The sequence below is a fragment of the Pan paniscus genome, chromosome 1 (genome assembly GCF_029289425.2).
Source record: "Pan paniscus chromosome 1, NHGRI_mPanPan1-v2.0_pri, whole genome shotgun sequence".
Classification (NCBI taxonomy): Eukaryota; Metazoa; Chordata; class Mammalia; order Primates; family Hominidae; genus Pan; species Pan paniscus.
The window spans coordinates 91,118,238-91,131,045 of record NC_073249.2 but is presented as its reverse complement, the minus strand read 5'-3'; the positions used below and the strand labels follow the sequence as shown (position 1 = coordinate 91,131,045).

At 34.4% G+C, this 12,808-nt stretch overlaps 2 protein-coding genes across 2 annotated transcripts; both read right to left on the bottom strand.

Annotated features, from left to right (window-relative positions):
- Positions 1-423: 423 nt before the first annotated feature.
- LOC100980884 (olfactory receptor 6K3) lies at positions 424-4,814 on the bottom strand. The gene is made up of 2 exons (XM_003820990.5): positions 4,777-4,814; positions 424-2,225 (listed from the first exon to the last, which is right to left on the bottom strand). The coding sequence occupies exon 2, from the start codon at positions 2,206-2,208 to the stop codon at positions 1,261-1,263; it is 948 nt and encodes a 315-aa protein (XP_003821038.3). The 5' UTR covers positions 2,209-2,225; positions 4,777-4,814; the 3' UTR covers positions 424-1,260.
- A 3,403-nt stretch (positions 4,815-8,217) lies between these two features.
- Positions 8,218-9,213, bottom strand: LOC100980547 (olfactory receptor 6K3-like). Its single transcript, XM_003820989.1, has 2 exons — positions 9,166-9,213; positions 8,218-9,108 (listed from the first exon to the last, which is right to left on the bottom strand). The coding sequence occupies exons 1-2, from the start codon at positions 9,211-9,213 to the stop codon at positions 8,218-8,220; spliced, it is 939 nt and encodes a 312-aa protein (XP_003821037.1).
- Between the last annotated feature and the right edge of the window lie 3,595 nt (positions 9,214-12,808).

Below are 12,808 nucleotides of genomic sequence, written 5' to 3'. Positions count from 1 at the left end.
AGGTTTAAAGCCTTTAAGAAGTTTATATGATCTAAGGTTTGGTCATTTTATTGGATTTGTTAAAGAAGAAAATTAAAACGTGATAAAATCACTACCTTCATTTCAAAATTTTACTGTATTTTTTAAAGATAATTATAATAATTGTGCATAAATAATTATAGAAAATGAAATTAAGGCAATGTTAGTAAATATGGAAAGAAGAGGAAAGTTTTTAAATTTATTAGTCAAAAAGCTAAATGAATCATCTGTGTTTTTGACACTACCATTTAGTGAATACACCAAAGATTTTTTACTGTAAATAAAGAAAGTGAAGATGTTTAACCTTGGAAAAGGCAAACAATAACTAAAATTGATATTTGTGGAAACCAAAGTATATTACTGTAAATAGTATCCTATCTTATAGTTTTCTTTTAAACATGTGTGGCAGTACTAATAATCTAATCTTACTAAACATGTAATTATTCTAATGAATAGGTAACTACATAACTAAAAATAAAGATATAACTTAATTAAGTGTTGTTTGGGCTTTTTCTTAGATCTCTATTTCTGGAAAACCCCAATGAGGCAATCCATGATTCATAATTAAACAAAAAAACTTTTCTAAGATGTGTTACCTAAATAGACACATACTACCACAGAGCACATTGTCAGCTTCTGAAGCTCAAGCTCTGTAGTTCTAACCCTCTAAAGTGGCAAACAAATTTTCTTTAACCACAGCATTTCAGAAGAAAGAAACTACAGTTATTCAGCCACATAATAAGGTTCCTCATGATATGCACAGCAACTTTTATAACGATGACACAGAGAGTATAAATATTTTTCTAGGTATAGGGAAAATAATTAGGATGACAGAAATTTCAGTGTGACAAAGCACTAGGTATAGAGTAATCTCATGTTCTAATATGTTAGACAAACATTAAAGCAATGGAAAGGGCCAGACGCAGTGGCTCACAGCTGTAATCCCAGCATTTTGGGAGGCAGAGGAGTTTGGATCACCTAAGGTCAGGAGTTCAAGACCAGCCTGACCAACACAGTGAAACCCCATCTCCACTAAAAATACAAAAGTTAGCTGGGCGTGGTGGTGTATGCCTGTAATCGTGGCTACTAGGGAGGCTGAGGCAGGAGAATTGTTCAAAACCAGGAGGTGGAGGTTGCAGTGAGCCAAGATCATGCCATTGCACTCCAGCCCAGGCAACAAGAGTGAAACTCCATCTCAAAAAAAAAAAAAAAAAGCAACGGAAGGGAACCTGTGGCTCTGTATTAACCTCCAGACTTGTTCAACACTTTTTGAAGACAGAACAGTTTTTTAATCGCATTGTTCATGTCCTTGTTTCTCAGGCTATAAATGATGGGATTGAAGAACGGAGCAAGTACAGTAAACATCAGTGCAATGGCTGTGTCCAAAACTGGTGGATAAGTGTCGCTAAAACGCAAGTACATGAGTGATACACTGCCAAAGAATATCAGGAAGACCATGAGGTGGCCTGCACAGGTAGAAAAAGCCTTTTGCCTCCCTTCAGAAGAGGGAATCCTCAATATCACAGTGACAATTCTTACATAGGACATGGCAATGATTAGGAAGGTAATGATGATGGTCACAGCATGAATGACATCCTCAATCAGAATCATGGACGTGTCTGTACAGGCCAGGCTTAGCACAGGGACCAAGTCACAGAAGATCTGATGGATTTGGTTGGGCCCACAGAAAGGCAGTGTGGAAATCATCACAATCTCGGGAAGCAAGATAAGGAAACCGAAGATGCAGGAACCTGCAGAGAGTTGAGCACAGAGCCGGGGGGTCATGATCATTTGATAGCGAAGAGGGTTGCAGATGGCAACGTATCTGTCAATGGCCATGGTGGTCAGCAAGATCCCCTCTGAGTTTCCAAGTGAGTGGAAGAAATACATCTGCAAGAGGCAGCCAGTCATTGAGATGGCCTTCTTTTCACTGATGAGGTTGGAGAGCATCTTGGGAATGGTGGCTGTGGTGTACCAGATCTCCAGAAAGGAAAATATACTGATAAAATTATACATAGGGTTGTGGAGATGGGTGTCCAGCCTTACAGCAGAGAAGATTAATAAGTTACCAATGATAATAAAAGTATAGATGAAAAGTAAAGGAAAGAAGTACAAGAGACTACCATCCTGAAGCTGAGGGAATCCAGTGAAGATAAATTCAGTCACTGTTGATTGGTTTCTGCTCTCCATATTTCTAGTAGAGCTACCTGTGAATGGAGAGGGCATAGTCCAGCACATGAGAAGGTAGAGAAAAAAATAAATAAGATGTACAGCTAAACAACTTTGAGAAGTAACAAGAACTACCTTGAAGGTTTCATTTTTTTCCTGACTTTAAACTCGTGTACATATTGTCCAATGTTTGATTTTTTTCATATCAAACATATCAAACATTTTTTTCATATCAAACATTGGACAATATGTACACTAGTTTAAAGTCAGAAAAAAAATGAAACCTTCAAGGTAGTTCTTCTTATTCCTCAAAGTTGTTTAGCTGTACATCTTATTTATTGGCACAACTGCAGAAATAGGGGTCTCCAAATGTTTTAATAATAAAAAAAACTAGTTAAAATTATTTTTATTTTAGTTTAATCTCTAATATAGGTATTTGCATTTATAAGTTATACACATTTACTATATTAAGGCATAATAACACAAAATTATATATCTGTATCTCATATGATAAATTTTAAAATTAAAAAGTATGAAAACGAATAAACATAACAGAAGTTATATTATGCTCTTTCCCTACCCGACTGGGCCATTGTGCACGTGCTCTTTGAAAATCTCTGTTCTAAGGTGTTACAATGTAAACCTGAAGTTGACATTGAAATCCTGTCTATTGTTACCTATATGTCTTTTGGAAAATTACTTAATACCTCAGAGTATCAGGTAATCATTTGCAAAATGGGATTAAAAATAGTACCTATCTAACAAGGATGCTGTAGGATTTAGTAAATACTTGCAGAAAGATTTGGACAGTGTTTAATAGGCAACTTCTGGAAAGAGTGATAAAATCTACCTCTCTGCATTTCTTGTTCTCAACACTGCTGTGTGCTTCCTCCCGAGCATTATGCTGATACTATACTGATCACGTTCATCAATGCCCTGCTAATTACTAATGGAAACTATCCAGTCATCTCTGGCACTTGACACTTTTCATTACTCCTGCTTGAGACTTTGGTCCTCTGTTTCCACGATTCCGTTCTCAAGGGACGTGACGCCCAGATAGCTTTAAAGGCAGTTCTAGCTTTGACTTTTGCTTCTGTTTTATTTATTTTTATTTGTATTTTCTTTCTTATTCTGCCTCTTCTCTCTTATATTAGCTTGTGTTGTCTTTCTTAAATTCTTTCCCAAGAGTCTATTTTCCCCAGGTTCCTATCATCCACTTCAACCTCTTATAGTTTTATACACTCCCTTAGTGATCTCATCCGCTTACAGGATTTAAACTATTAATACTTCTAAATGTTTTTCTCTAACCAATCTCTCTTTCATAAGCTTCACACCACCTATCTGACTCTTAACTCTCTGTGGCTTCGCCCGCTAACATCTCCCACTCCTCTCTCCCCTGCAATCCCATTGTTCATGTTGCTTTCTAAAATCAGTTCCCTCCTGTTTGTGCTACTTCCTCTGACTTTAAAGTAACATACCTCTCCCTCCTCTGCCCCCTCTCCTCACACAAAAGCAATATATACTGCTGGTTAAAAGTCTAGATGCCAGAAAAAAAATTGCTAGCATTTAAATTCTCTTTATGGCTTACCAGCTCTGTGACTTAACATGAAGTTACTTAGCTTCTCTATGCCTTTAATATCTCATTTGTAAAACTGAGAAAATATTAATACTGGTTAATGAAGTCCTGAGAATAACTAAACATTTTATAATAACAATAGAATTGTATAGTATAGTATACGGTATTATTACCTCACTAATGCTGGCACTATTCCAAGCACATTGTATATATTTTTCACCTCATGTTCTTAATGCTCTAATGAGGTTAAATGATTATCCCCATTTTACGGAGGAGAAAACTTAGGCACAGACAGGTTAAGCTCTTTGTCCAGAAATTCTCGGCTAATGCAGGGCAAAGTCAGAATTTAAATCTATGCACTGTATCTCTAGAGACACACTCTAACCTACATACAGTTGACTGCCTCTACCAATACATGTAAATGTATTTTAAAACCTTAGTGTCAGGAATATAGGAAACACTTGGAAGTGTTGAATGCCATTATGCTGTATTGAAGCGTTTGTCAGGATCCATCATCAACTTACTTGTTTTACCTTCTCTAGACTATGGGTTTCTCCTTCAGGACAGTGAATGTATTTTATCCCTCATAGTGACTACAACAGGGTTAATATGTAGAGACGGTAGGTATCAAATAAATTAACTTGGAACTCAGCCACTTGGTACAATTATAATTAAGTGCACAAGACAGCCATGAGTAAGTGAACAAAGAAAATTGGGGACTGTTTGAAAAGGGAACTATGACGATTCAGTTCTAATGAGAGCCTCAATCAAGTCTTGACGAGATGATCTCTCAGAAAATGGCATTATAAGTGTGGCATGCTGCTTCACATATACCCATGCCCAGAACCACACTGAACAGAGCTTCCTCCTGTAAATACCTTTGTCTTCCACCCTTATTCAAAGTTCTAAATTCTTTAATAATAAGGTCTTCAGGTTATGAGATGATGATGATGATGACGATTATGCATGGCGAATGAATTTGGTCACTTTATGACTTAGTCATCTACACTCACCTTTGCTAAAAACACAGGGACTCCTCAGTCTGCCTGGGTCACTGCATCCTTAATATTACTTCAGCCTTTTCAAAAAGGGATTTATAGTCTCTCCATAGGGCATCCAGGGAATAACAGGAAAGGGAACTGGGCTCTGTGGAGGATTCTTCCCCTCCACTGCACTGAAGTGAATCACCTTCTCTCACGGGGTTAATTAACAGAAAGTTTCCCCTCTTACTCTCCTTTTGTTAGATTTTCAGATCGAAGTTGTCAATAAATATATATATTTTTCCTGATTGTACTCATCTTCCCAAATTTGTAAGCTTCTTTCTCCAGCACTTTCATGATTGTCTCAGCTGTTCTTCAGTCTACCAGTGTACTATGCAAAGGGTAGTTTTGACATTGTCCTGGCCTTCTTATATGAACACACAGATTTGGAAAGCCTGGAAGAGAATATAATGACACCAGAAGATCATCTTGAAAAGCTATTTTACAGAAAATAAGGCCATTTCATAATAAACATGGCACTGGGAATTTAGTGCCAATACTGAAGAAAGTGAGGAAACCATGTCTTTTTTTGTTTTTCTCATGTCATGAGTGTGTATGGGTCTTTCCTACCTTGAACAACTCACACTGGTTCTGCTGACTTCTTTATTGAAGATCAATATCTCATCTTTTCTACAAGAGTATTATTTATATCATGTGCTTCATCCACTGATCTGTTGAAATTGAAAAGTTCTCATTTTTTTAAAGTTAATTACTTTTGTCATGTCATCTTCTTCTGGAAATATGTATCAAGTTCTCAAATAGGAAGACATGCTTTCTGAGTTTTGTCTAACTTTTCTTCTTACGATTTGGGAGCCTATTTTGGTTGTCTAACTTGTAGGGTTTTTTTAATTCAAAAATGTCAACAGGCCACATTGTATTTCCAATGATTTTGTATAATATAAAACAGTCTGTTTTGATCCCATGACTCAAGTATTCTCAAGCTCAGAAATATTTTCTTTTAATTTTACTTATTATTTTCCTGTTTTGTTTTTTTCTAGAATTCCCATAATCATATTTTGCTCTGTAATATATATAAATACATTCTCCATATATATCTTTTTCTCTTTGCATGTAATATTTGGCTCTTCATGTGGCTTCTCTAAATTCTGAGACATACCTTCCAGGCAATCTTACAAAACGTTAATTTAATTTTCTGTAGTATTTAATATATTCTTCAATATCTCCATTGTATATTAAATTTTGTATTTTTTATTTCTCAACTTTTTTTCTGATATCTTCACAAATCTCATCAAAATTTTAAATAGGAAACATTTTAATGATTTGTGTCTTAGAGTTAGTCTATGTAATGAAAGAGCATTTACTTTCAATTCCCAAACCTCTCTGTCTCTCTCACTCTCTCTCTCGCTCTCTTTAACTGTAGTAATCCAACTACTTATTGGGCTATGCATTTGACAAAGTTAATGATTTTAATACAAACGGTGTATGGCAAAACTAAAATCATTGTTTTAAAGAAGGCAATCTGTGTTTGTCTGTGTGTGTGAGAGAGAAGGAGACAATATATTTGGATACAAAAAAAATAAGAATATCAAGTATCTAAATATGCACAGCAAATGTGGAAATATCTGCCACGAAGTTCAGTATTATTTATAGATTATTGCTTTGTGCTAAAAAGTTGTGCTTTTTTTGTTTTGTTTTAGTAGCCTCAGTTTACCTGGATAGTTCCTCACTTCTCTGACTTGTAAATTTAAGATTTACTTTTCATGCCCTTCTCTGAACACAGCTCAATGGATAACTCCATTGTGACTGGGAAATTTCATACGTTCTTTGGCTCCATTCTCTCTATCCAGATTTCCCAAGTAGAGCATGGTTCTCAATTTCTGTTTTTCCAAGCTTTAATTATTTTTTCCATCGGTTGTATGTGGAATTTCATCCAGTTAATTTCTAGGCTCTCCTCTTCTGTTTTCTTGTCCAACACCGGGCAGATAAGTATTTCCCTCAGTTGGATCTCATGTACTCATACCTGAGGAAGTGTTTTAACTTTGGAGGTCAATTGTGGGAACTCTTTTCCCCAGGATATATAATGCTTTGGTTTAATTTAATTTTGATTTTTGTTTTTTGCTGTTAAATTTTCAATATATATTTTTGTTCATTCCTGGACTATCCAATAAACAGAATCAACTGGTGCTTTTGATATAAACAGAAATTATTTTCTTTTCTAGAAAAAAAGAAAGTGGTATATAATATTTCAGAGTACTGACATAGCTATCATGAAGGTTTTTAGGTAAACTTATACATATTTTAATGTTCATTACTATATCCTTACACTTTTCAGTTCTTAGGTCATCTAACAGTTCATCTAGTCCTGACTGTTTTATTTCTATTGAGTTTTTTGTGGAAGAAAATTTAAATATGTGTGTTTAAACTGTTATCTTAATACACAAATCTAAACTTGAATTTTAGAAAATTAATTTCTAGTGGCAATGCATAGATATTTTAAAGGCAGCAAAAGTGAAAACAAGAGTAATGTAGTTCAAATGATATATATTTCTATTACCTATCTGTCTATCTATCTATCTATCTATCTATCTATCTATCTATCACTTTGGAATGTGCTGGAGACTACTTTTAACCAAATAATTTTATTCAACCAAATTGGATGAATTCAACCAAAGCAGTCAAAGTAAATGAAGTTTGAATTCAACTTGGCTCCAGATAAATAATAACAACAAATATACTATAAATAATAATCATAGCTAAGTATTCCTCAGTATGAGTTTTTGTTTTTAATATATCACTCTTTATTAAAGCATTCTCTAAAACATCAATAACAAAAGATAGTAATTAGTTGCAAATGATATTAACAGATAACACTTATTTTGCACAAGCTCTGTGTTTTGCACATTGTCTGCACTTGCATGGAGTAAGTCATTTAATATTCATATTAGCATTTGAAGTCCTACTTTTAAAATATATTACTTTTATACCAATAGATGATAAAACTAAGATGCAGACAAGTTAATTATCAACTTGTTCAAAGCCACAAAGCAATATGTGGCATCACTGAAATACAAACCTTAACCTCTTCTACAGATCTGATTCTTTTAACTACTGTGGTTTATAATTCATAGTTGTTATTAATGCTTATGTAATATAATAAGCATTTACTTAAAATGTTTATATACAAATAATAAATTAATGTTCATAAAACATATTAATTATGTTTAATGGCTTAAACATCATATTTCCTTTCATATTTTACCCACCTGTATAAGTCTAGACAGGTAGTCCATGCTATCTTAATTTGGCATGTGTAAGCAGGATATACATGTACATGGGAAGAACCGGTATAAAGAGACACAAAATATCCACGTGACAATGAATGAATTATATGTTAATTATATGGTTTATTGTGTTAGAGTAACATCCACAGTGAAAGGTGCCTATGAGCTAGCATTAATCTACAGATAAATTAACCATCTTCTGAGGGCAGAAGAGCTTTTTAATTGCAATCTTCATGTCTTCATTTCTAAAGCTATAGATGATAGGGTTGAAAAAGGGAGCAAGAACTGCAAACATCAGTGCAATAGCTGTGTCCAAAATCGGTGGGAAAGTGGCAGAGAAACGCAGGTACATGAGGGATACACTGCCATAGAACATCAGAAAGACACCAAGATGGGCGGCACAGGTAGAAAAGGCCTTCTGGCGGCCTTCAACAGAGGGAATCCTCAGGATTACAGTGATGATTCTGATATAAGAAAGGGCAATAATCAGGACAGAGAATACAATGGCCACAGCATGGATCACATCCTCAATCAGAATCATGGACGTGTCTGTACAGGCCAAGCGCAGCACAGGTTCAAAATCACAGAAGATCTGGTGGATTTGGTTGGGTCCACAGAAGGGCAGTGTGGAAATCCATGCAATCTCTGGGAGCAACACAAGAAAGCCAAAGATGCAGGACCCCGCAGAGAGCTGAACACAGAGCCTGGGGGTCATGATGGTTGGGTAGCGGAGAGGGTTACAGATGGCAACGTACCTATCAATGGCCATGGTGGTCAACAAAATCCCCTCTGAATTTCCCAGTGAATGGAAGAAGTACATCTGCAAGAGGCAGCCAATCATGGAGATGGTCCTCTGCCTGCTGATGAGGATGGAGAGCATCTTAGGAATTGTGGCAGTTGTGTACCAGATCTCCAGAAATGAGAAAATGCTGATAAAATTATACATGGGGTTGTGGAGACGGGTATCCACCCTGACTGCAAAAAATACAATAAGATTCCCAATGACAATGAATATGTAGATAACAAACAATGGAATGAAGAAGAGGAGGCTACCATCTTCAAACTGTGGGAATCCAGAGAAGAGAAACTCTGTTACTGTAGCAGTTTGGTTAATCCTCACCATGGTCTCAGCAACCTTAACAGCTATGGATAGAAAGACACAGCTCATTTCCTAGAAGAAATTGACAAAGTCAGGTGTGTTAGCTTATATAAAAGTCAAATGAAAAATATGCTTTAGGTGGATCATGTACTTCTCTTTATTTATGAATTAAACAGATATTCATTTAGTGCCTACTATGTACCAAACACAGCTGTGGGTTTGTTGAATTCAGCAGTAAGGAAAATAATCTCTACATTCATGAAGCTTACATTCAAAAGAAGGATACCAACAATAAGAAAATAAGATATTAAGAATGTCATATTTATAAACTATATAAACTAAATGTATAAGGGTGTTAATAATCTTTTATAATAATTCCCCAAATTGTTTTGAATCATATACCATATAAATTTTCTAATGGTTCTTAGATGCAGATTAGACAAAACTTTTAGTTGTCTTTCTCTCTATATAATTATTGTGAAGTTGTATTCTCCATTTTCCTGAATATTTTTAGTTTTTAGTATTCTGCTCCTTTATCGCACCACAGAGTGACACTGAGTGTGGCTAGAAAAGAGAGTAAAGTTTTCAGGCACAAATATGAAGTTAAAGCCTTGGTAGGAAATTCTATTCTCAGCAGCAGAAAATAATTAAGCCACCAGAAATTGACCAGAACAGAAAGAAGGGATCAGTGAGAAATTCGGCAGTGGAAGATTTGGTATCTTGTCAGTCATGTTAAGTGTCTGTCCATGACAAATACTGAAAAGAAGCAGAGGTTTTTTATAAATATCTAAGTCACAGGATTCAGATTGTTTATATCCTGACAAAGACCATCACCATAAGAAGGCAAAGGCCAAAATGTGGTATTCTAGCACAATTTAGGTCTCTTGATACCATGTCCCTCAAAAGTGGCATAAAATATGAAGATGCTATCCCTAAAAGTAGTGCAAGAAACTCATCAGCTGCACCCAGGGCTTATTGTCCAGGCAATTCAGAAGCTAGCCTAACAGATGGATCGAAAATTAGTTAAGGAGAGAGATTTAGAACACAAAGGAAGTTTGAAAGATAATATCTCCTTTGGGATAAAAATGAATGTCTGAGGACAAGAACATTTGCTTATGCTGTACACCAGCATTTCTCCATGAAGAGAGCAAATATTTTTCCTGAGCTAACACTATTTTTTAAATTATTTATAAATCATGAATTTAAAACTTCATGTTATTTTAATAAGAAATAATATTTGAAGTTTCAAATTAAAACAAGGCATTTGAAACATAGATCAAGGAAATAAAAACATTTGGTACATTTTGGTATTTGTCAGATATCTCATTACAGAACAAAATATACATCTTGAACACATTCTATCAAGAAAGTTTATATTAACGAAGTTTAACAAATACTACTTTGGCAGCTTCTGAAAAATCAAGTGCCTACAGAGAATTAGGACATTTTTATTGTTTTTATATATGCGCATCCGTCAGATTTTCACAAAGTAAGATTGTTGCAAACAAAAATATTACTGCTCTACAGATATTGTCATTGATTTATGTGTTGTTTATGGAACATCCGGCACATGGATATCTATCTATCTATGTACCCATCTATGTATCTCTCTCTCTCTCTCTCTCTCTCTCTCTCTCTCTCTCTCTCAATCATCTATCATCTATCTATCCCTTCCTGCTTCTCTTAACTGTTTCACTTTGGTAAATAATCTTTCAGAGTGAGCTTCAACTTTTCTCTTGTAGTGCCAGACTACCAAAACACTCATGTTTAGTAGCTTTTTGATATTATGCAGTATATAAAACATGTTGCTAAAAATGTTTATGAGAAAGTTGATCAATCCAACAGTTAATTCACGTTTTTCCATATCCTTATTATTTTAAAGATATAATTCTGAATTTGTGAATCTGGATGCTGGATGCTAGAAAATTAGCAGGTTCCACTTACTCCAAACTGGTTATCATTGATGAATTGACTGAGAAAAACAAAGAAATTGATCTGAGGACCAAATAGAAACAGGCTTTTGCTACATTGTAAGGTAGCTTGTCAATAAATAATAATTTGAGTATTGACAGTCGCAGAGTTAGACCTTAAATCTGTTGATGCAGAATGGACATCAACAAGAAAAGTTCTTTTGACTTTCCTCTGAGGAAAGTACTAGCTAGAGAAGAGATATTAAACATAAGCAGAAAAGTGAAACAAAACAAGACAAAACAAAAATGTAAGCAAGCTAAACCAAAAATAAACAAATCTTGATATCATTTGGAGCCCAGTTTAATTTAAACATTGATTAAGGAGGAAATAATTTACTTTTATTACTTTATGAGCAGAGAAAATCCATAACAAAGTAAAAAAAAAAAATCTCAAATCTAAAAAGCAAGTTTTGAACTAGAGTATATTCAAAGGCACAGCAGAATGAATTTTATACATTCTCTTAGTATGTAATTATCTTATACATATATATTTATCTTATTTTATTTTAAACTGATAGAATTACATGTATTCATCATGCACAAGATGTTTTGATGTATATTCCTCTTAATTATTTTATACATTGGATTATATTATAGAAAAAAAGGAATATATATATATTAAGTATATATACACCTGATCTTATTTTAGTTTTAAGTTTAAAAGATGATTCTAAGAATAAACTATGCTTACTTTTCCTATTGAAAATGAGAGAATGCCTATAGATAACAGATAACGGCCTTAAATGCTAAAATACCATACAGGCAATTGAGTGGCTTACTTATAAAAACGAATTTTTCAATTATAAGTTATTACTAGCTTATTTATTTACATTTATTATTTCCTATTGTGTGTCATTTTATAGTTTACTGGGCTTCGAGAATAAATAACCAAATAAAACATTAAAAATAAAGAAATGCTCTTACCACAATGAATTAAAATTAATAAAAAGTGGAGAATTTTGGAGGAGGAGGAGATTTGGAGTAAAGTGAAGAGATAGGTTTAGAGTGGCTGAACTTTGGAGTACCAATGGGATCTTAAAAGGAAGATATCCAATAGGTCATCAAGTAGACAGGTGTAAAGTTCAGAATGACGTCTGCATCAGTCATATGTATTTAGAAGTTACCCACATATAAGTTATATGTGACAACTCAATATGGAAAAGGTATCCAGGGAAAGTATATAAATAAAGTAGAAAGTAAAGTGACAGAAAATTGTGGCCTGGGAAAACACCAATGTCTAAGAGGAAATGGGGAAGAGGATCATGAAAAGCTAACTGGCAAAGGTGCACCAGAAAGGTAGAAAATTTAAGGGAGAAAGTAGTACATGACAGTTTCAAATCCTGAAGATTATTTAAGTAATGCAGAGGTTGAAATATAAGAATATTCTTAGATGAAGTGATTTGGGAATTGCTGCTAACTATATCCAAATAATTTTCAGTGAAATATGAGAGAGGAAGGCACATGAGAGTGGGTTAATTCATTTAAACAGGAATAATTTATTGAGAACATAATTTAGAGGCACTCCAGAGTAGAAACTGGACTAAAATCAGTTAGTATTTAAGAACATGGAATTTGATTATAGGCTGCATGGGTCTGAATCATGGCTCTAACACTTCTTATTACACTTGTGATTTTAGGGTAATTGTATAAACTATACTCTCAGTTTCCTCATCTGTAAAATGGAGATAATAAAA